This window comes from Mesoplodon densirostris, chromosome X (assembly GCF_025265405.1).
Source record: "Mesoplodon densirostris isolate mMesDen1 chromosome X, mMesDen1 primary haplotype, whole genome shotgun sequence".
Lineage (NCBI taxonomy): Eukaryota > Metazoa > Chordata > Mammalia > Artiodactyla > Ziphiidae > Mesoplodon > Mesoplodon densirostris.
The window spans coordinates 3,161,753-3,186,514 of NC_082681.1; the positions used below are offsets into that span (position 1 = coordinate 3,161,753).

Below are 24,762 nucleotides of genomic sequence, written 5' to 3' on the forward strand. Positions count from 1 at the left end.
ATCAGCATCGCAGACGCGCTCGGGCGGCGGGTCCGAGGCCGGCGAGTGCGGAGGCTGGGCGGGTAACCCGAGCGGCGGCCGCAGCGCAGGTAAGGCGGGCAGGCCTGCCCTCGCGCCCGGGCCGCGCATGCAGCTCCCCGAGCCTCCCGTCCCAGCCCTGCCCCGGGGGCGAGAGCGGGGAGCCCCACCCGGACCAGCCCGCGACCACCGACGGAGCGGCCAGAGCCCCACCCAGGCCGGGCACCCGGCTCCGGGCCCCGCGGAGCGCAGCGGGGCAGGGAATGGAGGCCGGGGGCCGGAGCCCGACAGGTGAAGAGTACCTGGGCGGCGCCCGAAATGCCGACCCGGGGAGGGATGCTCCGGGGGAAGTCAGGCAGGGTCTGTGCTGGCTGGCGGGTGCTGAAGGTGGCACGTCCCTCCGGGTGTGTGAGTGGGTGAGAAGGGGAGCGCGGTGGGGCCGTGACCCCCATCCCCCCCATCGGCCGCCGTGGGGTGTGGCCCTGGGCGTGGCTGCTCCCCTTCCCCAGTCCAGAGCCCTGTTTGGCCGAAAATCCAGCTGCCAGCACGGTTGGGGGGAGGTTAGACTAGGCTGCCCCTGCAGTGGGGGGCAGGGGGAAGAACTGGGCTGGGCGCTGCCTGGCCCTCAGCCCTAAGGTGGGAAGGGGGGCTTTGTTCTCCTCCTCCTTTCTAAACCCCAGCCTGGACTCCCCGGGCTTACGCTCCCAGCCTGCACCAGGACCAGAGTCTCCTGCCCTGGAAGCGTGAGGTGCCTCTGGAGCCGCAGATTCTGCAGGCTCTTGTGGCCAAGAAAGGGCGCACTGAGTGAGGCTGGCCTGGGCACCCAGCAGGGTGCGGCTGCGCACATGAGTGTAGAAGGTGGACCCAGTAGGTAGGGGGACGCAGGGAGGGCCTCAGCGCCTGGGGCCCTGCCTTGCCCACTGCAGGTCTTTCGCCCATTGCCAAGTCTCCCTATCACTGTCTGGTTATGAGAGGGGTCTGCAATTCCTCTTCCCCCCTTCCTAGGGCAAATTTTGGGGGACTCTTGGTCGGTAGGGGTTGCAAAGAGCCCCTAGTACAACCTGCTGCCCCTACAGGGTATCTGGAGCCCGGCCCTTCGCTGCCTGTCTCAGGAAGGCAGGCCCAGGGCCATCTGCCCCCACCCAAGAAGTGGGGGGCCTGACACCACCCTCTAAGTAGGTGCCCTGCTTCCAGTTAACTCCACCCAGAGGCAGGGGCTTCTGGGCAGCCCGGTGCCATCTCTGCTGACTCACGTGACCCCGAGGGTGAATAAGCCAGTCACCCTTTCTTCCCAAGAACTGCTCCCGAGCCCCATCTTTCTTGACCCCTGTGAGGTGGCTGGGACAGGAGGTGGCCTGGGGCCTCTCTCCTCTGACCAACTCCTTGCTGCCGGCGATGGGACTCAGCCTGGCCTGGCCTCTCACCTGGCACAGCGCCCATGCAACGTGCCCCCATGGGCCCCCTAGCTTTCGCGGGGGGGCTTAGCTAATCTGTGGCCACATGGCAAGTTCTTGTCAGTGCTGAGGCTGGGGACCCCCCAACCCGTCCCCGGCTCCTGGACATTTTCTTTGCTGCATCCTAGTCTCTCTCTCTTCCTACTTATTTATATCTCTGTGTGTGCGATCCCAAAAGTGATACATCTTATTGTGGTATGCTTGAAATGTACAAAAAAGAACAAAAGAAATTAAGGATCCTGGGTGATCGGTTTACCGAGGGAGAATCCCGCTCAGCACACCCCAGCCTCAGTCTCCCTGCTTTGCTACAACCCACTCCCAAGAGGCTCCTCCCCCAACGCCCAGCGCCCAGCCCCCTGCAAAGCTCGGAGCCGGCGCTTAGCGCGCAGGAAGGAGCTCCTCCCAGCCCAGGAGCTCAGTGGCCCACGGGGCGGGCAGTCATTCGCTGGGCAGCTGCACTGCCAGGTGCCTGCCTGGAACCAGGCTCGGGGCTACCCATGGAAAAGCCAGTAACAAACTGGACCAACACCGTCTTTGTCTTCATGGGGTGGGGATTGGTTTTCTGTTTTCTTTTGTGACTATTCTCAGGGAATCCCGACTATTCTCGGGATTGAGGTTGTGCCCCCATCAGCCTCTTCCCCTGCTGAGGCGGATGCCTTCCGTGGTGCGCACTCGGGCACTCGGGCGAGGCCAGCTGGGGAGGGTGGGGGAGCAGCCCGTGTGCCACACCCGCCATTGCCCAGGCCAGCGACATGGGACCTTCAGTCCTTTCCCCTCTTTGAGTCTCAGCTCTCTTGGTTATCACATGGGGCGTGGACTCGTTAATCTCCAAGGTCCCTTTCAAGGCAAAAGGTCCCTGGTGCCAGTCTAAATGGCTGCAGCTGGACAGAACGTCTCCTGGGGCACCCTTTCTGCCAGCAGGGCAAGTGGCCTTGCCTTGCCGGGCCTGCCTTCAGGAGAGTCAGGGTGAAGGTATGAGGGGAGCTTTCCCCCAACCCCTTCTTGGGGCAAAAGGTTGAAACAGGTCTGGAGTGAGGAGGGGGGCTGCTTCCCGGGGGTGCCCTGGGCCTAGGAGGGGCCTGTCTGGGGAGAATGGAGCAAAGGGGGGCCCTGGGCAAAGGTTGGCCAAGATGGGCATCCCAGCCAACTGCCCTGCTCCACCAGGCCCCCTTCTGGGCGTGAGTGGCGACCCAGAGCGCCATCCCAGGGGCTCTGTCCCACCTTGTGATGCAGACCACGGGGCTGCTGTCTTCGCCCTGCCCCTCCTCCCATAACTGGGAAGGCTGGGTTGAGGTCCGTTGGGGGGGGCTTTACCCCCCCCCCAGTCTTTCTCCCTCCTGCTCGCTGACCTGGCCCGTCCTGGATGCCCTGGTCCTGCTTTCCCTGCCCTCGCCTTCCTCTTTACACCTCCACTCCCACACTGTCACCTTTCTCCTCCCTGCTCTGGTGGAGTTTCGCACAGCACTGCCCTCCTCTCCTTCCCCTGCTTCTGCCTGCCCCACCCCTCCCTGGATGCCCTTGTCGCCACCTCCCCACTTCCCCTTTTGTCCATCTTCTCTCTCTGCACCTCTCCCTACCCTGATTCCTAAAGCCCAAGCTCGGCCCACGCTCTGCACCTCAGCACGGGGGTGACCGCCACCCAGAACACGTCCCCTGGACTCTAGGCCTTTGGGTTGGGCCCAGACCTCCCGTGGGGGCCTCGTCTGACCTGGAAGGTGTACAGGGGGCACCTGGTGGCCACCAGCAGAGGACCCTGGGGGAGGCAGTTGGCGGTTAGCAAGGCCAGCCCACCTTCTCCCCAGATATCAACAGGATCTTTGTGGCTTCCTAGAGGCTGTGGTCTGAGAGGGGGAGGAGCCGGGGAGGGTCTGGATGGACTGCTAGTCTTTCCAGAAGCTTTTCTTTGTCCAGTGCCCCGGTCCAAAGCCTCGGGCTATTGCCTACGCCCCCCTCCGTGTTCTCCCAAGGTCACGAAGCTGTGGGGGGAGGACCTGGCCGCTGTCCTGCCACCCGGCAGCTCAACCCAGTCTCTGGCCCTGAACCCAGCAGGGACGGCCTCGGATTGGGTGGAGCAGGAAGGCGCCAGTGTCCTGGGCTTTGCGCACTCGGCTCAGGGGCCCAGACACTGAGGGGCCCTTCTGAGCCGGGCCGTCTTCCTACCAGTCTGATGGTGGAGCTTGAAGGGAGGTGATGAGTCCCCGGGAGCCACACTTCCCTCTGAAGTGTTAGAGCCAGGCAGATCGGGAGGTTTGCACGGGGCAGCTTTGGGTGTGGGAGTGCGTGCATGGCGTCCCGTGTTCCTATTCGCATGTGTGGGCATTAGCCATCTGGTTGCATGTGTGCAATCGTGTGTGTGTGTGTGTGTGTGCGCTGGTGAGAGTGCGCACACAGATCCTCCTGTGCCTGCACTGATCCTGTGCTGGGAAGGGGCGGGGCTGCTGGTGGTGGCTGCGGAGGCCGCAGTGTCTCCCTGTAAGACGTGGGGCTTCCCGCTGAGGGGGGTGCCCTCTGGCCCTTCCCCTGACCGCCTGCGTTCATGCCTTAGGAATGCTGAAGCCCAGGGAACAACAGAGGCTCCATTGTCCCTTCCCAGGCTTCCTGTGCCCCCTCTGCTCTTTGCCCTTTGGAATGGGGAGCCCCAAGGCAGCTGGAGGGGCCTGACAGTGTCTGAGCTTTTTCCAGGCGCCCCCTGCCCTCCTCACTTGGGCCAGGTGTCCCAGGGCCGGCAGGGCTGAGCAGCTCCGGGTGGACCTCGGGCTGGGCCCCTCCCACCTCTCTGTTTGCCTGACACCTTCCCTTCCCCGCACTGCCTTCCTTCCCTCCTCTGGGTCCTGGGGCAAGCCCTGCTGGCCCATAGGAGCCGACATATGTCTCCCTCTCTTGCCCGGCCCCTGAAGCCCCCGCTGGTGCCAGGTTCACTTCTCAGGTTGGGGGCTTCTGATCTTGTTCTAAGCCCACTTTCCAGAGCTGGAAGGAGGGCTTAGAGGGGGTGAAAGGGCACAGTTTTTAGGCCGTGGGCGTCATTTTCCCCAACCGTGCATGGGCAACTTGGCTATAGTGCTTGCATTCTAGGGGCCTGAGAGGCCGGAGTTTTGGCGCCTGCTTCACTGGACCCCAGTTTTCCCTTCTGCATGGGAAGGGAGTCCATGCTGTGCCTAAGGTCTGTCTGGAGAGAGGGGCCTCCCAGGTAGCCAAGTGCTCTTTGTGAGGGGGCCCTGGAGCCTTTGGTTTTGAGAAAGCAGTCAGAGCAGCCCAAGATTCTGCATAGCCAGGGAGGGGAGCAAGAAACCCAGGCTGTCCTGGAGCTGTTTGCCTTCTCTTGCGCGGAGTCCTTGGGGGGTTGAGGGATAGGGGGGTTCCTGCCCTGCGCTGAGGCATGATGTGGGTCACATCCTACTTCCGTGTGGCCTCCTCCCAAGATTTCCCTCCCAGTTCCCTGCATTTGCCTGCCATCTGCCTAGCAAATAAGGCCCTTCCCCAGGGGGCAGGCCGGCCTGGAGCCCATCCTTGTCCAGGCCCTGGCCCTCTGCGAACGCAAGCAGGCATACATGTTGCGATGCCTGAGACACTGGGAGGAGAGCCAACCGCCCGAGTCGTCTTTGGCGGCTTTGGGCGCCTACACCCCACCTAGAACCCCATACCTGCTGATCCGTGACCTTGGACATGGTGCTCCGCTTCTGAGCCTCAGTTGCCTCAATTATAAAATGGGGATAATGATAGTGCTCCTTCCCCAGGGTAATTTTAAGGATTCAACGAGTAACGCGTGTAGGGGTGTTTAGAAGAGTCCCTGGTGTGTGGTAAGTGCTATCCACGAATTCAGTTAATAAAATAGGGAAGGGGGGCGGAATGTCTGTCTGGCTGCCGATGGTGAGATACCCCCTTCCTTTCTCAATGGAGACTGTCTGTTCTCCCCTCTCCCACAAAGGGTTAACCTCCGTCCCGCCCCTTCCTTATCCTGTAAGGAGAACGGTCCATTACAGGTGAGCTGTCGTTGCCTTGGAGACCGCAGCCTTAACGGGGCTGAGGGCGCGCTCTCCCTTAGGGAGGGGCGAGCCAGAGAGCACCAAGGACTAAGCAGCCGTCCTCGAAGACTTCTGGGGCCCCCGGGTACATTTGGGGGCTCCCACCCAGCAGCCTCTTTTATGTATTATCTAAATAACCCATTAGGCTGCGGCAGGCTTTCCCCCATCTCTGCCAGTGGAGGGAGCTGGCTCCATCTCCATGGAAACCCGCCAGCCACAGCCTGCGGGGGGAGGGTGAGGAGGAGCCTTAAAGGAACACAGTGCCTGGGGTGTAGGTGACACCCACACCCTCATATACACACCGACAGGCTGGAAGGCCCCCAGCAGCCCTGCTGAGGGGACAGCCCAGGCATAGGTGCCCCCAAGTGCCCCCACAAGCCTACAAGTACGTGGACCTGGCACTCACACTCTGACCATCTCACATACCAGGGCTGAGCCCCCAGCGCTGCCCCCACTCGGAACAGACGGGCTGGGCTACCTGCCTGTGACTTCTCCTTGGGCAGGTGCATTTCTCTCAGATGGGAGGGGCAGAGAGGACTCCAGGCAGGACCTGGGAGCTGGCGGGCCTGTGTGCAGCGAGCACGCACAGGGCACCCTTGGAGGTCCCCAGGGTGTGTGTGTGCACAGAGAAAAAAGCAGCCATCCCAGGTCTCAGCCTGGCTCCACGACCTCCCAAGTGTCCCCCACCCCCCGGTCAGAGGACGGAGGCCGGAGGAGAGGACTGGCCGTGGGACCCAGGGTGTGGCCAGGGCTGGCGCTCTCCTAGGGTCCCACTGAGCCCCTCCCTGCTGGCTCTGCCACCTCAGAGCCCGCCACGCCCTTTCTCCTTCCCTTCCCCCGTGAGTGTGCATGAGGCCTCCAGAGAGGATGGGTACTCAGCCTGCCTTGGTCGTTGCCTCCCCCAGCACGTGGGCACTCACGGTTGTGCCGGCCCGTGGACGCATCGGCACCCCCTCAGCCAGGCGGCTGCTCTCTCCGTGCCAACAGCAATCTTAGAGGGAGTCACTGGGGTCCTCTGGCTGCTTCTCCCTCCTCCCCTGTGGGGATTCCCCACCTGCTCCCTGAGGGCTGGCCAGCAGTGGCTTGCTCATCTCGTCTATAACCGTCTCCTTGCCCTAGTGCCACAAGTGGCCAGGGACGTGCTGCTCTGTGTCTGTCGTTGTGGGCTTTGTTTGTCTGTGGTCCTGGCTCGCAGCTTCTCTGCCTTCTGTTTGTCTCTCCACCCTACCTGTCAGTCCAACCTCACCTCCAAGCCCAAGAAGCCCACCTCCTCTGAGTCAGGTCCATCTCTCCTCCTTTCCTGTCTCTTGCCTGGCACACCCCCCAGGGACAAGGATGCCGAGGAGGCGCCACTGGGTTTGCGCGTAGGTGTGCACGCGCGCGCACCCACCCCCACCCCCCACCCCGCCCAGGCTTCTTGCTCTTTCGGCCATTTCTCATCAGTGTTTTCTGGAGCTGTCTCTCATCCTTTGTGCTCCTTTCCCCTCTTCTCTTCCTTTCCCCACTGCCTGGGTCTCTGTTTCTGGATTTCTCCACCTTGGTTACTGGGGCGGTCCAGCATCCGTCTTTGTCTCCCCTTCCCTGCCCTCCCTCCCCCAGCCCTACTTCTCTGTCTCTCCTGCTCCCTCCTGCCTCTTTCTCACCCTGTCTGTCACCCTTCAGTCTTCCCCAGCCTGCCCCCACTTTGCAGACATGGCCTTCGCTCCATCTGTACACCAGCTTGTGGAACACTCCCCCGCCTCCTTTGCCCCTGGAGGTGCTGATGGGGGGTGGGGGCCTGCCGAGCTGACAACCTGAGCTGCTTGCTCTGTAATTGCCTGAGGAATGGGGAGAGATCAGAGAGCCGGCAGCAGTGGGACAGGAGGAGGCAGAGCCCCTCCCAGCTGTCGGGGGCCTCTCAGCCTTCTGGCTCCTGCCCGTCTCTGAGTGCCTGGGAAGGTGGTGAGCTGGGTGGCAAATACCAGAGACTAAAAGAGGTTGGATGTGAGACTGTGGGGTGTTGGGATGGGGCAGAGAGTGGGGACCAGGGGGTTTGGCGGTATCATATATCCCCTGCATATACACCGGAGTACACATGCCAAACCCAATTCTGGGAACCTAGTCTGGGGACAAACGGCCATCATCATTCCAGCAAAGGGAGTGCTCTAGTCTCTCATGGGGGAAGGTCTGCCTTTGAGATTCTCTCTCGTTTCTCTCCCCTCCCCCTCCTAAGACCAGAGCGCTCAGAGCTCCCAAGGCTGCCGTTTGATCACCTGCCCTCTGATCTGAGTCTCCTACTGCTTTCTACAGGCCTTGAAGCTGAGGCCAAGGCTGCATGGGGCCCACCCTGCTTGCATTGGCTTTGTGGAGGAAGGTGGGGGCAGAACAGGTCCGCTGTTGCTCCTCCTTTCGGGGCCCCAGCTTGGCTCCTGCAAGTTGGGAATTGGCCATGCCTTTGCCACTTCTTACCCTCCGAGTCATTCTCTTGGCCTTCAGCCCATCCATGTTGGCCCACCCTGGTGCTTCTCCCCCTCCCCCTCCAGCTTTGGGTCTGGGAGTCTGAGAGCTCTAATCTAATTGCTATTTGCTACCGTCCATTTTCCCTGCCCAGTCCCCAGGCAGTCTGCTGGATTCACTCTTCTCGGGTCACCTTACACAAAACCAATATGTGGCTTCTGGTTGCCTCCTGACACTCTGGATGTCTTAGCATGGCGTTCCAGGCCTCCCCACCCACCCCTTCAGCATTCTGGCTGAGGCTTGGTCCACGCTTTGATAAGGTCCTGGCTGGGCACAGCGAGGATGCCCGGCATGGACTTGGTGAACGCATCCAGACCCAGGCCCCAGCCTCCAACCTCTCAGTCACCCAGCAACCTGCTCTTGCCCTTCTTGCACTTTTTTTTTTTTTTTTTTTTTTTTTGCGATACGCGGGCCTCTCACTGCTGTGGCCTCTCCCGTTGCGGAGCACAGGCTCCGGACGCGCAGGCTCAGCGGCCATGGCTCACGGGCCCAGCCGCTCCGCGGCATGTGGGATCTTCCCAGACCGGGGCACGAACCTGTGTCCCCTGCATCGGCAGGCGGACTCTCAACCACTGCGCCACCAGGGAAGCCCCCCCCTTCTTGCACTTTTACCACTGTCTCTTTCTCACACCTCTTCCTGTTTGGAGTCAAAACGATCTGTCTTCTTGGGAGTGTCTTCTCTTCTAGTCATTGGCAGAGAAGCCCCCTCCCCCGGGCCCTCAGTCGCTGGGGCTTCTTGCATGCAGGTGGGATGTGCATATAGCTGGCATCACTTGGGCTTGCGGTGGACACATCTATCAGTTGAGCCCTGAAGACTCAGAAAAAGACCCAGAAGGTGGGCTTGCCAGACACTCGAGATGTCAGAAACACTGTCCCAGAGCTTTTCCTGACCCCTGCTCTGACCCTGGCCTGGAGCATCTGGAAGAGGAGAGGCCACAGTCGCTTCTATTGTCCCCCCAGGAGCCTGAGGGACAGCAGGGAGGTGCTTTCCTCCTTGCCTCCCTCCTGCCACTTTTTGAGGGCAGACTTCCTTTTCCTCAACCTGTTCTGTGAAATGCAGCCTTCTTGGGCCCCTTTCCTTCTTTCCCTGTTCCCACTTCCCAAGTCCCCCTTGCCCCTCACCAGCTTTTTAGGCCTGAACAGCACCCAGGGATCAGTTGGCTCTGAAACCCACAGCAATGAGACAGTGACGAGTTTTTCTCTACATATGTGCGCAGGCATGCTTGTGTGTGCAAACAGAGATAGCAGACATGAGGATTCATCCCCCATAGATACAGACACACAAGACACACACATACTTCTGTGTGCGCACACCCACTCATGAGTGCATCCCCCTCCGTGAGAAGATGAAAATGGACACACACAGCCACAAAGATACTGATCTGATGTGCATATTTGGCTACATGCAGACCCACATCCCCACTCATGCCCGTAGGCATCTGCTTGCTGGGATGTTGAGTCACACACGGGGATGACATGCACAGAGCAGCCTGTGGCATGCCCAGGGGAGCTGATCGGGGCAACAAGTTGGTGCTGGAGAGACAGCTGGCGGAGGAGGCACAGACAGAGAGTAGGAAGGGGATGAAAGGCAAATGAGCCCCAGCCTCTGCTGTCTCTTGCAGGTTGCCTTCTCCAAGGTGGGGGGGAGGGAGGGCTGGAGGAGCCGGACAGCCGGGGGCGGGGCTGGGGGCGGGGCCAGGAGCCCAGGCTCGCCCAGATGTTAGTCACTAACATCCGTCCGTTCTCTCTCCTCCCTTACCTTTCCCTTCCCTCCTCCCCTCTCGCAGTGTCCCCACCCCCGGCTCCTTCCCCAAGTCGCCCACCAGCCCCCTTCCCTCTGGCCGGAGCTTGAGCCGAGCCCGGCCGGCTTTTGCCGCGCCGAGCCGCCGGCGCCGCCGGGAAGATGGCCGTGGCGCTGCGGTACTTGTGGCCTCTCCTCCTGTGCAGCCCCTGCCTGCTCATCCAGATCCCCGAGGAATGTGAGTAACCGGAGGGAGCCTCGGCGCCTCCCTTCACCGCCGCGCTGGGCTTCTCTTTATCTTCTACCTCTTCACCTTCTCCCGGTTCCGGCCCCTCACCCCTCCTTTCCTGGGCATGGAGTGGGCAAGAGGTACCCAGGACGTGAGTACCTCCGGAAAGGACAGGGTGGAAGACTCGGGGTATCTCAGTACCACGGACAGGGACCAGAGGTGAGGGAGGGCCGGTGCGATTTCAGCACCACGGACAGCGGGCCAGGCCCTGGACCCTCCTCCTCCCGGCCTCCGCGCTCTCCTTCGGCCCGCCCCACCCCTCCTCCAAGGATGGGGCGCGCAGGTGAATGGGGCCATCCCCAGTCCTCAGCTAGCTCGATCTAGCCTCGCTCCGGCTTCTGGCTTGGGTAATCCTATCTTGGGCCTTTGGTAGCCCTTTCTGTGAACTGAGACAAGAACAGACCCCTTAGCCTTCTGGATCCTCGCGATTTGATGTGTAGTCACTTGGTGGGGCTGGGGGTGGGGCTGATGGAGTATTACCTTTGGGGGGGTCACGGGTAGGTGCGTGGGTGTTGGGGAGTGTGGCTGGAGGGTTGTGACTGAATGAACATGAGTATTGGTGTATGCTTGTGAGCTGGCCAGACGTTATATTTTTCTGGATGTATTTGTGGATGTGTGTGGTGTAATGGGCTAAGTGTGGGTATTCCCGAGTGTGAGTTTGATTTCCTATATGGGTAAGTTTGTGAGTCAGTGTAACCGTTACTTACTGGTCACATTTGTGAAGGTCTGTAGGTATTTGACTGTTAACATTGGATTGTAGTGGGTCGTGTGAGTATGTGAGTACCTGTGTGTGTGTGCAATGTGTGTTACTGTGATGATGTTTTCTCCTGAAAACACACCGTTGTAAGTGGCTGTTGGGCTTGGGTGAGGGGCAGTATCCTCGGTAGCTCCACTCCCTCCCCCCCTCACCTTTCCACCTTTGTCTCTGAGCCTGGACCTATTGGAGGCCAGCATCACTGAGAGATGAGCCCTGGGCTGAAGGTGGGGACTGTCCATGCCAGGAATGGGACAGGGGCTGAGGGAGGTGGGTTTGGAAAGTACCTAGCACTGGGGGGACAGTGAGGGTTTGGAGGAGGTGGAGAGGGGTTGATGGGAAGAAAGGTCGGGGATGTCTCATTAGATACACACACGTAGGTGCATGCAGTCACGCCTATGCCAGTCCCCCAGCTGCGGATGCACACGGACAAGCACGTGGGTAGACGCAGACAAGCCACCTGTATCCACCCAGGCACAGAGACTCAGAGGCACACAGTGAGAAGTTTAGATACAAAGGAACACAGTCATCCACACAAACACAGAAGTGGGTGTGCAACACAAAATTGTACACTGAATGTAAGCAGGCACACACAGCCTTCAGATGTACTCTGGCAAGACACACCCACGTACAGACACATGAGCGGACGCTCACAAAGTCACTGCAGCTCAGCCTGGAGCATCCGCACACGTGCCCAGACTCCCACTTTTCCACATTCCCACACACGTGCTTGTCCTCCTCCCCTCCTCTCAACTGCTGTCAGGCCTTGCCCTGAGCATCAGCCTGCACTGCTACACCTGTGTGTGGAGGGGCAGGGAGAGTTTGGAGAAAGGCAGGGTAGAGGAAAGAGAAGTAGATCAAAGACCACGGCGAGTCTGAGGCTGCCCTGGGCACCGGCTGGCGCTTGTTATTGACCCCAATACAATATGGCGGGCGGCCTGGCCTCCCTGTTGGAAACTATCCTCCAGCTCTCTCCCTCCCCGGCCACTCCAGGCCCCTTTGTCTCCTTTCCTGCCTTCCCCATCCTGTCGTCCCTCTCTCTGTCTCTGGCTCTTGGGCTGCCTTCACTGGCCCCTTCCCAGCGCAGGGCCCTCTCCGCAGTGTCCCCAGGGAGCCCCCTCTTCTCTCCTGGGGGCCCTTACACTGAGGTCTTGAGCAGAGACAAAGCTTTCAGAGGCAGCCCACTGCTCTCCACCCTTCCCTCCCCTCTCTCCCCTCCTCACAGCCCCCCTGGCCAGTGCTGGGCTGAGTCCAGCGGCACTGGGGGCAGTAGCTCTGGCCTCAGCTCCAGGGAGCTTGGTGGCAGGCTGAGAGGAAGGAAGGGGAGAAAATGAGGGCTGGCACCGGCCCTGCAGGCAATGGAAACTCAGATTCAGCAGGGCCTTTGGGAGGGTTTGGAGGGGAGGGGGCAGCTGGCCTCTGAAGGCTGGTCCTGGGTAATTGAAAACACCGAGCTGTGCTAATTGGATTAGGAGGGAAGCGGGCTGAGCAGGGGAGGGTGCCCTGGCTGAGGACTGTCTGCCTCCCAGCCTTCTGAGGCATCCTGCGTGGGCTGGGGGTCAGTTCTGCAGGCCCTGCCAGGAAGACGCAAGGGTCTGTTCAAAGCACACTCTTTGCTAAAGTCACGGATTTCTTGCTGCCTGCCTGCTGGAACCGAGGCCTGGCTCCCCCTGGGCATTGACCCACCCCAGAACTGGTGATGCGAGCTGTGTCCCCTCTTTCCGGGTCTTGACTTGCCACAGCTCTAGGCCAGCACGTGTCCCCACGTAGCACCTCCTCTCCCGGCCTCCCCTCCCCCAGGGGTGTCTTCCCTTCCCGCACTTACTTCTTCCCATGCCAGGGCCCCCTGCTGGGGCGGCATGTCAGCTTTTCTCTCCCTCTCTCCCTTGCTGCCTGGATTTCTCAGATGAAGGACACCACGGTAAGTTACGGGGAGGGTGGGAGTGTTTCCCAGAAGGCCAAGGAGAGAGGAAAAGGGGGGGTGTCAGCACGTCCCTGCCCCTCCCGCACATGCTCAGCTCTCCCTGTGTGCCGTGCGCCCTGCGCAGGTTGCAGTCTTTTCTGGTTCTTGGGTCCTGTGCCGGAGGCCTGGAGGCCGCATCAGCCTCCCTCCTCTCTCCTGGGGTGCCTGGGGGACATCTTTGTTCTGTCTCCGCTGGGTTTCCTGCCTCACCTTCCCGTCTCTTTCTGGTGCTCCGCCCTTCCCTCTGGTCCCCTCTCTCCCTGTGAGGGGTTTGCCCTTTTTGGTTTCTGTGTCTTTGGCTTTCCTTGTCTCTCTTTTCTTTCTTTCACACTCTTTGTCCTTCTCTTTGGCTTCATGTCTCCCCTCTAGTTTCTTTCTTTGTAACCTTTAGCGCCGTCTTCTCTCTATTCTGTCTCCTTCCGCGTCTGCCCCAGCAGCTTTTGGCCGGGCTTCTTCCTCCTCTCCCCGCAACCCCATTGCCGTGGGGCCTATAAGGCTCCAGACCCTGCTTCCCTCACCACGGAACAGGGGTTAAGGCCGCGCTGCCCGCCAGAGGCCATCCTCACCACCACTGTCCCCATCTTGTCCCCAGTGATGGAGCCCCCCGTCATCACGGAACAGTCTCCACGGCGCGTGGTCGTCTTCCCCACAGATGATATCAGCCTCAAGTGCGAGGCCAGCGGCAAACCCGAAGTGCAGTGAGTGACCTTCACCCTCTAAGCCCTGGGGTTGACCGCTGACTTTATCTCCAGCCCTCGTGTCTCCCAGGGCCTCCCAACTGCTGGGTGCAGACACCCCAGATCTCCCTCATCACCCTTGGTCCTCGCCCATCCCCGGGGCCCCTGGCGGCTTGCACCCTTGCCTTGGCCTGTGCCAGCCCCGGTCCTGGGTTCCCGGCCTCAGGCCTCCGAGCCTTTTTCTGCCCGCAGGTTCCGCTGGACTCGGGACGGCGTCCTCTTCAAACCCAGGGAGGAGCTGGGTGTGACCGTGAACCAGGCCCCCCACTCTGGCTCCTTCACCATCGCGGGCAACAACAGCAACTTCGCCCAGAGTTTTCAGGGCACCTACCGCTGCTTTGCCAGCAACAAGCTGGGCACCGCCATGTCCCACGAGATCCAGCTCATGGCCGAGGGTGCGAGGCGCTGCAGGGACCGGGGAGGGCCTGGGGCACATGAGAAGGTCCCCAAACAGGCCTGGGGAGCTCGTGTGAGAGTCCAGCCTCAGCTGGCTGTTAAGTGTGCCCATAGCCACATCCTCCTTCCTTGCCTTGTTCTTTCTCTGCTCTTCCTGGTCGGCTCCATCTCCCCTTCCCTCTCTTCTTCTTCTGTGCTCTACCCCATCTTGGCCTCGGGGGCCTGCCGCCTGGGGGATGCGCGTGGGCTTGGGCTTGTTGACTGACTGAGTGGGCAGAGGATTGAGCCTGTCTGAGCCACTACCTGGGCTTTGGCTTCTGCCCCGTCCCTATCCCCGAATGACCATCTCCTCTCTACCACTCTCGGGTCACCTCCTCCCGCCTACCCCATCGCTCTGTCTCCTCTCCCCTCTGCTTTCCACCTCTCACCTGGCCTCTCCAGCTCCCTCCTTCCTGCTCTCCCGGCTCTGTCTTTATGTGTGTCGCCCTTTCCCTGGGGTTTTCCCTCTGCATTCCATCCTCCCTGAGCTTTCTGCCTCCTGAGCTTGCACTCCTCTCCCCTCTCTGCCCCTCCAGTTACCTTGGGAACCGTTGCCATGGTTTCTGTGTCAGGATGATGGAAGGGTCTGTGACTCCAGCATCCCTCCGCAGCTCCCCTCCCCCCACCGCTGCACCTCAGCCTTCCCCCACCCGCCCTCGACCTGTCCTCCTGGTGGGAGCTGAGAATTGTGGAGTTAACCCTTCACAGCCATCTGGCCTCCTGCCCGTCCTCTCCTCTGCATGGAGTGCTGGTCTCTGCCTTGAGCCCCAAAAGGACCCAGAGTTTCTGCCTGCTTTACGTGAACTTCCTCATGGCCTGGCCCTCTGACCCACCCCCTTGGCTATCCCTCCTCCTTTCCCCTGCTCTGCCTTGGCCGGGAGGAGACTTGAGACCCACAGTACCAGCCTCTCTGTCCCTTCTAGGTACCCCCAAGTGGCCAAAGGAGACAGTGAGACCTGTCGAGGCGGAGGAAGGGGAGTCGGTGATTCTGCCTTGCCACCCACCCCCCAGTGCAGAGCCGCTCCGCATCTACTGGATGAACAGCAGTGGGTGCCCACAAGGGGCTGCTGCCTGGGGGCGGGAGGGTGTCAGTGGGTGTGATTCCTGGCTGGGGGTCCTGACCTCTGCCTCCTTGCGTCCCCCACCCCGCAGAGATCTTACACATCAAGCAAGATGAACGGGTGACCATGGGCCAGAACGGCAACCTCTACTTCGCCAATGTGCTTACCTCGGACAACCACTCGGACTACATCTGCCACGCCCACTTCCCTGGCACCCGGACCATCATTCAGAAGGAGCCCATTGACCTCCGGGTCAAGGCCAGTGAGTCCCAAAGGCTCTGATATACCGCCCTACCGCTCTCTCGCCTCCAGGCATGGCCCATCCCATCGGTCAGGCCAGCCCGGCATTCCTCGAAGACAGCTTGGCCCAAACGCCTCCCCGGGTGGTGAGGGCAGAGATGGGGCCCTCTCTTTCACAGAGCAGGAAACTGCAGCCCTGGGGGCTTGCTGGGGTGTCCGGATCACCCAGCCTGGGAACTTCGTGGGTGGAGGGAAGAGTCAGCCGTGCCGCCCACTCTGTGTCCTCACAGCCAACAGCATGATGGACAGGAAGCCGCGCCTGCTCTTCCCCACCGACTCCAGCAGCCACCTGGTGGCCCTGCAGGGGCAGCCGCTGGTCCTGGAGTGCATCGCGGAGGGCTTGTGAGTCTCGGCCCCTTGTGAGGGGAGGGGTGGGGCGGGGCAGAGCCTTTGCCTCGGGGCAGGGCTCAGTGGCCTGGTCCTCTCTCCCCTGTGCTCTCTCCCTTGGCCGCCCATGCACCGTGGCCCCGGGCAGCCCCACGCCCACCATCAAATGGCTGCGCCCGAGCGGCCCCATGCCGGCTGACCGAGTCACCTACCAGAACCACAACAAGACCCTGCAGCTGCTGAACGTGGCTGAGGAGGACGACGGCGAGTATCGCTGCCTGGCTGAGAACTCCCTGGGCAGTGACCAGCATGCCTACTACGTCACCGTGGAGGGTATGGTGCCTCTGCCGGCTCATCCCATTCAGGCTCCCCAGAATGCAACACTCACTGTCACAGGGGTGGGCAGGGCCTGGGCCAGGGCCAGGGCCAAGAGCTGGCTGCAGGCTGCGGGCTCAAGGCGGCTCCCTGCTTCCTCGCAGCTGCCCCGTACTGGCTGCACAAGCCCCAGAGCCATCTGTACGGGCCGGGAGAGACTGCCCGCCTGGACTGCCAAGTGCAGGGCAGGCCCCAACCAGAGGTCACCTGGAGAATCAATGGGATCCCTGTGGAGGGTGAGCAGGGCCTCGGGCAGGGACAGGGAGTGAGCGCGGGGAGCGGAGCCCTGGGGACGGTGGGGACGAGGAGCGGCTTTGGCGTGGCTCACTGCTCTGGCGCTGGGCCCGCGGGCCACCTCTGCACACACAGAACTGGCCAAGGACCAGAAGTACCGGATCCACCATGGAGCCCTGATCCTGAGCAACGTGCAGCCCAGTGACACGATGGTGACCCAGTGTGAGGCCCGTAACCGGCACGGGCTCCTGCTGGCCAATGCCTACATTTATGTTGTCGGTGAGTGCCAGCCAGATGGAGCCAGCCGCCACCGCCTCTTTGCCTCGTATCCCCCAGTCCGTCCCTGCAGCCCACCAGGCAAGGCCACCAGACTGACTCAGCCAACAACTGGTCTGTCTACCGTGGCTGCCTTTCTCCTCTCTGGAGCCTTCCCCTCTTCTCCCGTCCATCCTCCCAACAGCGGGGTGGGGATCATGGAGGAGAGGTAGGCTCTTGTCCGTATTTCCAGGTGAAGAAGCAGCCTCAGAGAGTGGTCTGGCGCACCACAGGTCACTGAGCAGAGGCTCATCCTGGCCAGGGTGTGCCCGAGGCCAGCCTAGCGGCTCCTCTCCCAAGAGTCTTGGGGAAGGCTAGGGGGCTAGGCCTGGGGGGGCTTTTGGGAAGAGGTAGACTGTCAGGGGGGCCTCAAATAATTGGTACGACATGGGTGGCTGGGACGGGAGGCACATCTGAGGCAGAGGGGATGGCGTGTCCTAAGGCTGAGAGAGGCTCAGCCTGGCAGGGGCCAGAGCCGGGTGCGGGCAAGCAAGATGGGCAGGGCTCTTGGGGGCCTGAGAATGCCTGGAAGAGTCACTGGCAGCTTCCAGAGGCTGCAAGCCCTCCTGGGAGAAGCTGCCCTGCCCATCCCCGCACGTGCCTCCTGATCGCGCGTGGGCTCACCAACCCTGAGTCCTGCCGTGTCTCCTGCCTCAGAGCTGCCGGCCAAGATCCTGACCCCAGACAACGAGACGTACATGGCGGTCCAGGGCAGCACCGCCTACCTTCTGTGTAAGGCCTTTGGAGCCCCTGTGCCCAGCGTCCAGTGGTGAGTGCCCCAACCCCAGCTGGGGGCACCATCTTCTGGCCCAGGGAACCAGGGAGGGCCGGGGGGCCCAGCCCACTGGTGTCTGAGCCAGGCCTGCCCTGCTCACACCAGGCTGGACAGGGAAGGAAAGACGGTGCTTCAGGACGAGCGCTTCTTCCCCTACACCAATGGGACCCTGGGCATCCGAGACCTCCAGGCCAATGACACCGGCCACTACTTCTGCCAGGCTGCCAACGACCAAAACAACGTGACCATTGTGGCTAACCTGCAGGTCAAAGGTGCGGTGACGCCGCTGCACATCGCCGATGTGATCAGCACAGCCCCTCCAGGAGGGGGTCAGGGTCTCTGGGGGACCCCGGAGTGACCCTCCCCTCCCGTCATTGCCCTCAGATGCCACTCAGATCACGCAGGGTCCCCGCAGCGCGATCGAGAAGAAAGGCTCGCGAGTGACGTTCACGTGCCAGGCCTCCTTTGACCCCTCCTTGCAGCACAGCATCACCTGGCGCGGGGATGGCCGCGACCTCCAGGAGCTTGGGGACAGTGACAAGTGCGGGCCCAGCCCCAACCTGGGCTCGGTGGAAGGGGGAAGAATGGGAAAGGCAGGACATCATCCATTGGCGGGGGAGGGGGTGCCCCGCTTTGAGGGGGAAGGTGCTGGCAGGAGAGGGAAGCGGGGCGAGCAGAGTGCAGGTGGCAGGAAGTAGCTGGTCCGCCGGGAGCAGAAGGACACGTGTGCCCCCCACCCCCTCTAGGTACTTCATAGAGGACGGGCGCCTGGTCATCCACAGCCTGGACTACAGCGACCAGGGCAACTACAGCTGTGTGGCCAGCACCAAGCTGGACGCCGTGGAGAGCAGGGCAGGGCTCCTGGTGGTGGGTGAGTCCCGCATGGGATGAGGCTCGCGGCCCAGAGGTGCGGGGGCACGGGAGCCCAGGCTTACATTGCAGGGCGCTTTCGGACAGGGGGGTGGGGCGGCCGGCTTGTGAGCGGGCCTGAGATCCACCCTCTCTGGCCCTCAGGGAGCCCGGGCCCCGTGCCTCAGCTGGAGCTGTCTGATCGCCACCTGCTGAAGCAGAGCCAGGTGCGCCTGTCTTGGAGCCCCGCTGACGACCACAATGCCCCCATTGAGAGTAAGAGGCCCCCAGCGTGGCGCCCCATTAGCCCTCCCTCCTGGCGGGCCCACCCTCCTCCCAGAGCTGCGGCTTCGTGGCCGCCCAGCTCACTGAAGCACGCACTTGTGTTCGGGGGCTCCAGGTTGCTCGCAAGAGCCCGAGAACACCACTTGCCTGGGGCCCCCTCTCCCTTCCTCAGGGAGGGCCAGACTTTGCCGCCCCATCACTGCTCCCCCACTGGCCACACGCCGATTACTCCATTTCTTGGCAGAGTATGACATTGAATTCGAGGACAAGGAGATGGCGCCTGAGAAGTGGCACAGTCTGGGCAAGGTGCCCGGGAACCAGACCTCCACCACCCTCAAGCTGTCGCCTTATGTCCACTATACCTTTAGAGTTACTGCCATCAACAAATACGGCCCTGGGGAGCCCAGCCCAGCCTCGGAGACTGTGCTCACGCCAGAAGCAGGTGAGCACCTGGGAGGGCCCTCAGGCGCCGGGCCCCCTGGGCTCTGCAAGGAGAGTCTAGAGCAATGACTGTGCCCAAGCCCCTCGGCTTCCAGGGCCAGAACGGCCCAGGCTCATTGCTTCCTTGGTCCCTGGCCTTCACGGCCTCAGCAGGAGCCCCACAGCGCTGATGTGTTAACACATTACTTTGCAGCCCCGGAGAAGAACCCCGTGGATGTGAAGGGGGAAGGAAACGAGACCAACAACATGGTCGTCACGTGGAAGGTGCGGGGGCCCCTGGGCTGAGCTCACCCTCAGACATAAGACCGGGACCCAGATATTGCAGCTCCCCCTGGCCGTCCTAAGGACCAGGGCCCTGAGGCTGGGCTGGGGAGCGGGTCAGAGGCCGGGGAAGGGGCTCTCGGCCAACCAGCTCCTTTTCTGTTCTCCTGCTCCAGCCGCTCCGGTGGATGGACTGGAATGCCCCCCAGGTTCAGTATCGCGTGCAGTGGCGCCCTCAGAAGACACAGGGGGCCTGGCAGGAACAGATCGTGAGCGACCCCTTCCTGGTGGTGTCCAACACTTCCACCTTTGTGCCCTATGAGATCAAGGTCCAGGCCGTCAACAGCCAGGGCAAGGGCCCGGAGCCCCAGATCACCATCGGCTACTCTGGGGAGGACTGTGAGTATTGGGCTGGCCCCGCCTGCGTGCGCCCGCTTGGCCCACTCCCCTCCCACCCCTCAGGGATCCGCCCAGGTGCCCAGCTCCTACCTTTTCATATACAGTAGTGCATTTCCTAAGAGTAAGGATGTTTCCTTACATAACCAAAGTGCCGTTACGAAAATCCAGAAAGAAATTTACCGTCAATACGTTGGCATCTATGACTTTGCATCTACCTGAGTGACAGCCAATACCCCCGTGGTATGGACCGGTGCTGTCTTCACCCCAGTCCAGGGTCCCATTCAGGATCCTGCATGGGGTCTAGTTATCCTGCTTCTTTCCTTTCCTTGAACGTAGAGCGTTGCCAGATGTCAAGATGTTTTCTAGTTACTGCTCAGTGTAGTTCCCGTTTTCTCTCGCGACTAATAAACAGTCTGCAGGGAGAGACCCTGAGACCATGCGAACGCCCTACTCATCAAACTGCCCGCGCCTCATATCGCATCCAGATCCGCCTTCCCCCTGCGGGAGGGCAGGGTTCTGGGCTGGCCGCAGGATGCCACAGGCCCTCATCCATGTCATTGGCCGTTTCCAGACCCCCAGGCAAGCCCTGAGCTGGAAGGCATCAAGATCCTCAATTCGAGCACTGTGCTGGTCAGGTGGTGGCCTGTGGACCCAGCCCAGGTCAAGGGCCACCTCCGGGGATACAATGTAAGAGTCCAAGGCGTAGGGGCTGGGGAGATCCCCGGGGTGAGGGGTGAGGCTACCAGGAGTGACAAGATTGGGGGCGGGCTTCTGCCAGCTGCTCTGCCGGAAGTCCTCAGGTTGGAAGGAAGGCTCCCCTGGGAGGGCAGTGGGGAACACGTGCCCCAGGGTCACTGCCAGAGGCCTTCTGCCCTTTCGGGGTCTCCTGTCCACCTGCAGGTGACATACTGGTGGGAGGGCAGTCAGAGGAAGCACAGCAAGAGGCATGTCCACAAAGGCCACGTGGTGGTGCCTGCCAACAGCACCAGCACCATCCTGGGAGGCCTGCGGCCCTACAGCTCCTACCATCTGGAGGTGCAGGCCTTTAACGGCCGGGGACTGGGGCCTGCCAGCGAGATGACCTTCAGCACCCCCGAGGGAGGTGAGCTTTGCGCCCTGCACCCCTGCCCCGCCCTCCCCCGCACCCGGGTTGCCAGGGCGAGGACCTGCCGCTGGTCTCTGTGCCCCACAGTACCTGGACACCCCGAGGCGTTACACCTGGAGTGCCAGTCGGACACCAGCCTGCTGCTGCACTGGCAGCCCCCGCTCAGCCACAATGGCGTGCTCACGGGCTACGTGCTCTCCTACCAACCTCGTACGTGTGTCGTGGGCCCAGAGCTCCGGCCCAGCCTGGCTGGGAGTTGGAGGGGAGCCGGGGGGTGGGCAGTGCTGGTGGCCAAAGCCGACTCCTCGCCTGTCCTCGCAGTGGATGATGGGGGCAAAGAGCAGTTGTCCTTCGACCTCCCGGACCCTGAGCTGCGGATGCACAACCTGACCAACCTCAGCCCCCACCTGCGGTACCGCTTCCAGCTCCAGGCCACAACGAAGGAGGGCCCTGGAGAGGCAATCGTGCGGGAAGGAGGCACCATGGCCTTATCTGGTGAGCTGGATGGGGCTGAGGCGGCGGGCTAGGCAGCCGGGCCCACGAGGGCGGCCCGGGGGCTGCCTCGAGGTCCCACACCCTCCTCTCAATCCCCAGGGACCCCGGATTTTGGCAACATCTCGGCCATGGCTGGCGAGAATTACAGCGTGGTCTCCTGGGTCCCCAAGGAGGGCCAGTGCAACTTCGGGTTCCAGATCTGGTTCAAAGCCCTGGGGGGTGAGCGCAAAAGGGGACCCTGTGGTGGGGGGAAGGGGCTCAGGGCCCAGAGGGGCTTGGGGCGGAGTGCGGAGCCAGGGTGCTGCCGGGCCCTCCTGTTCACCCCTGCTGCCCTCTGACCCCTACAGATGAGAAGCTGGGTGCTCATCTCCCGCCGCAGTACGTCAGCTACAACCAGAGCTCCTACACACAGTGGGACCTGCAGCCTGACACTGACTACGAGATCCACTTGCTCAAGGAGAGGGTGCTCCTGCACCAGATGGCCGTGAAGACCAACGGCACTGGTAAAGGGAGCCTGGGCACTGCCTGGTCAGCTCCCCTCCGTCCCCGGCCGGGCTACAGCCTCCTCAGGCCGCAGGCCACGGCTCGGCTCTTTCCCCCAGTACGTGGGGGCCCCTCGGCCCAGGATGGAGAAGTCTGGATCCCTGGAACGATCCCTTTTTGTATCCTCTGTTTGAACTGTTGCCAGGGCAACCATTTTTGCAGAAGGTCCTCCTCCCTGCCCCCCAGAGGGTCCCCCACAAGCATCAGCTACAAGCACGCTTCGCCCCAGCTTATCGCCCCTCCTGGGCCCTCTGGCGTCCACGGGCCTGGCCCTCACCTGCCCTTGCCCGGTCCCCAGGGTTGGAGGGGTTGGGAGTGGACCGATGGAGCTAGAGGCTCTGAGGGAAGCCCGCGCACAAGGCCGGGAACTGGAGGGGCGGGCTCAGGTGGTGGGTGTGCAGCACCCGGGACCCAGCATCTTACCCCGGGCCTGGGCCCATTCTCCTTCCCACTGTCCCTGCCAGGCCGAGTGAGACTCCCTCCCGCCGGCTTTGCCACGGAGGGCTGGTTCATCGGCTTCGTCAGCGCCATCATCGTCCTGCTTCTCATCTTCCTCATCCTTTGCTTTATCAAGCGCAGCAAGGGTGGCAAGTACTCAGGTAACTCCTGACCCCAGGGCTCAGGGAGGATGGTCGCGCCAAGGGCCCCCGTTCGTCCCTCCTACGAGTTCTCCTTGGTCCCGGGAGCCCCTGGCAGGATGGGGTGGACGTGTTGGGGGCGTGCAGGAGGCCTGAGGGGAGTTTCTGCGCACACCGGAGCGCGTGGTGGCCAGGCCCACGTGGGGTGAGCAGTCCACCCTTGAAGGCTTCTCGGTTCCTGAGAGCCGCTGAAACAGGGTGCTGTCAGCGTTCAGGGCCCAAAGGGACAGCCTCACCTGCGTCCCCGCCTGGGGCGAGGCCCATTGTCCAGTGAGAGGCTGGGGCGGGAGAAGAAGCTGGGCCCTCTCTGTGTCTGCAGTGAAGGACAAGGAGGACACCCAGGTGGACTCGGAGGCCCGGCCCATGAAGGACGAAACCTTCGGCGAGTACAGGTGAGCCGGGCTGGGGCAGGCACTGCTGGGCCGCCCAGCTGCTCACTTTCAGGCCTGACCCCGTCTCTCTCTCTTTCCTTCGTGCTGCGGGGTGCCGGCAGGTCCCTGGAGAGGTAAGGCAGGGCTGGTGGGGAGATGCTGTTAGACTGCAGGGCCGGGGGCCTCCCATGGCCGCCGTGTGCCCGGGAGTGCCACTGGCCCCTGCTTGCCAGGCCTCTGCACTCCCCCGGCTCTCCGGCCCGGCAGCTCCCTATTTCAGGGAGAGGCCAACGCTGACACTCAGCTCCTGGGCCTGCCTGTCCCCCTCCCAGCTGCCACTCTCTGGGCTCTGCCGGGGCCACAGCTGTACAGGTACCCCTGCCCATCTCGTCTGCAGATGGGAGCCAGGCCCCGCGAGCCCCCCACCTCCCCCAGGATCCAGGGCATGCCCAAGCCTCGCCCCACTCGTGCTATGCATGCCACCTGCCCTCCCGGCAGTGTGTCCAGGCTGAGTGCCTCTGCCCCAATACATTCAGAGCACACGGAAGACGGAAGACGGAAGACGGGCGGAACCCAGGCCCCTGGGGCTCTGCCCCGCTCCCAGCCAGGCCTCCTTCCACAGGCCAGCACCTGCCAGCTCCTGCTGGGCACGGCTGGGCAGCCTCCCACTCCCTTCCGCCCTCCCCCTGCAGTGACAACGAGGAGAAGGCCTTTGGCAGCAGCCAGCCATCCCTCAACGGAGACATCAAGCCCCTGGGCAGTGATGACAGCTTGGCCGACTACGGGGGCAGCGTGGACGTGCAGTTCAACGAGGACGGCTCCTTCATCGGCCAGTACAGTGGCAAGAAGGAGAAGGAGGCGGCAGGAGGCAACGACAGCTCAGGGGCCGCCTCCCCCATCAACCCTGCGGGGACCCTGGAGTAGCAGGGTCCAGCCAGCCCAGGGCCAGGCCGCAGCGGAGTCAGAGGCCAAGACCCCCCAGTCCGAGGCCTGTGCTGGGTCCCTGACCTTGGGACTGAGGCCCCTCCCTCTCTTCACCAGGTTGTGGCCCGGCCCTCTGACCCCGAGCCCGAGGGAGGCTTAAGTCGGGGGCAGAGAAGAGGAACTCACTGCCTCTAATCCCCTTCTGACTACCTGGTCCCCTCTTGATTGCCAAAACCCAGCTGCACCCCTTCTTGGGCACATACTGCTTTGCTCCAGCTCGGGAGCCAATCACCCACACATCAGGAGCCTTCAGGTGCTGCCTCGCCAGCCTTTGGGCAGAGAGAGGCTGTGGTCAGGGCAGAGGAAGCGGGGATGCTGCCTGGTGGGGTCTCCTCAGGACCACGGCTGGCACCTGCACCCCCAGCCATTCCTTGGCCAGCCTGGCTGGGACAGGGGACAGAACTCAGTGTCCCCACCATCTGCTCCCTTTTCTTTGCCATCTCTGCTCCAACTGGGATGGGAGCTGGGCAGGCTGGCCATGGGTGGCAGAGGAGGCCATCTGGAGAGCCCAGAGTCCCAACTGCCGGTGTCGTGCCCGGCCCACCCCACCCTGCGGCCGGCTTTCAGGAGTTCCATACACACGCTGCCTTTGGTACCCACCAGACAACATCCAAGTGGCCTCCGTCGCTGCCCAGGTGCGGGGCAGGCACACCTCCTCCCCCCCTGGCCCTGGCCTCTCCCAGCCTCCACCGCACCCCAGGACCCCTTAGCAGCCCCCCGCCCCCAGTCTGAACAGTTCCCTTCCTCAGCCTCCCCCAGCCCCACCTTGGGAATGTAAATACACCGTGGCTTTGAAAGTTTGTACCCTTGCCCTTTCCCCATATGCCACTAGTGTGTAGGCAGATGTCTGAGTCTCTAGGTGGTTTCTAGGTTTTATAGCAATTAGCTTTGATGATCCCATCCCAGGAAAAATAAAAACAGAAAAAAAAAAAAAAAAAAAGGAAAGATTGGTTCTCCCAGCTCTGCTGTGCTCCCGCCCAGCAGCCACCATCTCCCCATATGCCTTTGCTTGGTCTGTTGATGAGCCCTTTACAAAAAGCAAAAGTATATATATATATGTACATAAATATCAGAATTATAAAAGGCAAATAAAAA

The 24,762-nt window shown here is 62.0% G+C and overlaps 1 protein-coding gene across 3 annotated transcripts; it reads left to right on the forward strand.

Annotated features, from left to right (window-relative positions):
• On the forward strand, positions 1-24,762 carry L1CAM (L1 cell adhesion molecule). Of its 3 annotated transcripts, none has more exons than XM_060086687.1 (27): positions 1-89; positions 9,778-9,969; positions 13,330-13,435; positions 13,667-13,869; positions 14,833-14,955; positions 15,062-15,232; positions 15,501-15,612; positions 15,746-15,930; positions 16,077-16,208; positions 16,342-16,485; positions 17,179-17,290; positions 17,402-17,568; positions 17,681-17,837; positions 18,043-18,167; positions 18,311-18,421; positions 18,675-18,872; positions 19,065-19,135; positions 19,309-19,531; positions 20,103-20,218; positions 20,432-20,633; positions 20,724-20,846; positions 20,958-21,131; positions 21,231-21,350; positions 21,479-21,634; positions 22,139-22,273; positions 22,632-22,704; positions 23,376-24,762. In XM_060086687.1, the coding sequence occupies exons 2-27, from the start codon at positions 9,894-9,896 to the stop codon at positions 23,605-23,607; spliced, it is 3,747 nt and encodes a 1,248-aa protein (XP_059942670.1). In that variant the 5' UTR covers positions 1-89; positions 9,778-9,893; the 3' UTR covers positions 23,608-24,762. The 3 variants fall into 3 exon arrangements, with proteins under 3 accessions (XP_059942670.1, XP_059942672.1, XP_059942671.1); XM_060086688.1 differs by lacking the exon at positions 1-89 and adding an exon at positions 9,591-9,612; XM_060086689.1 differs by lacking the exon at positions 9,778-9,969.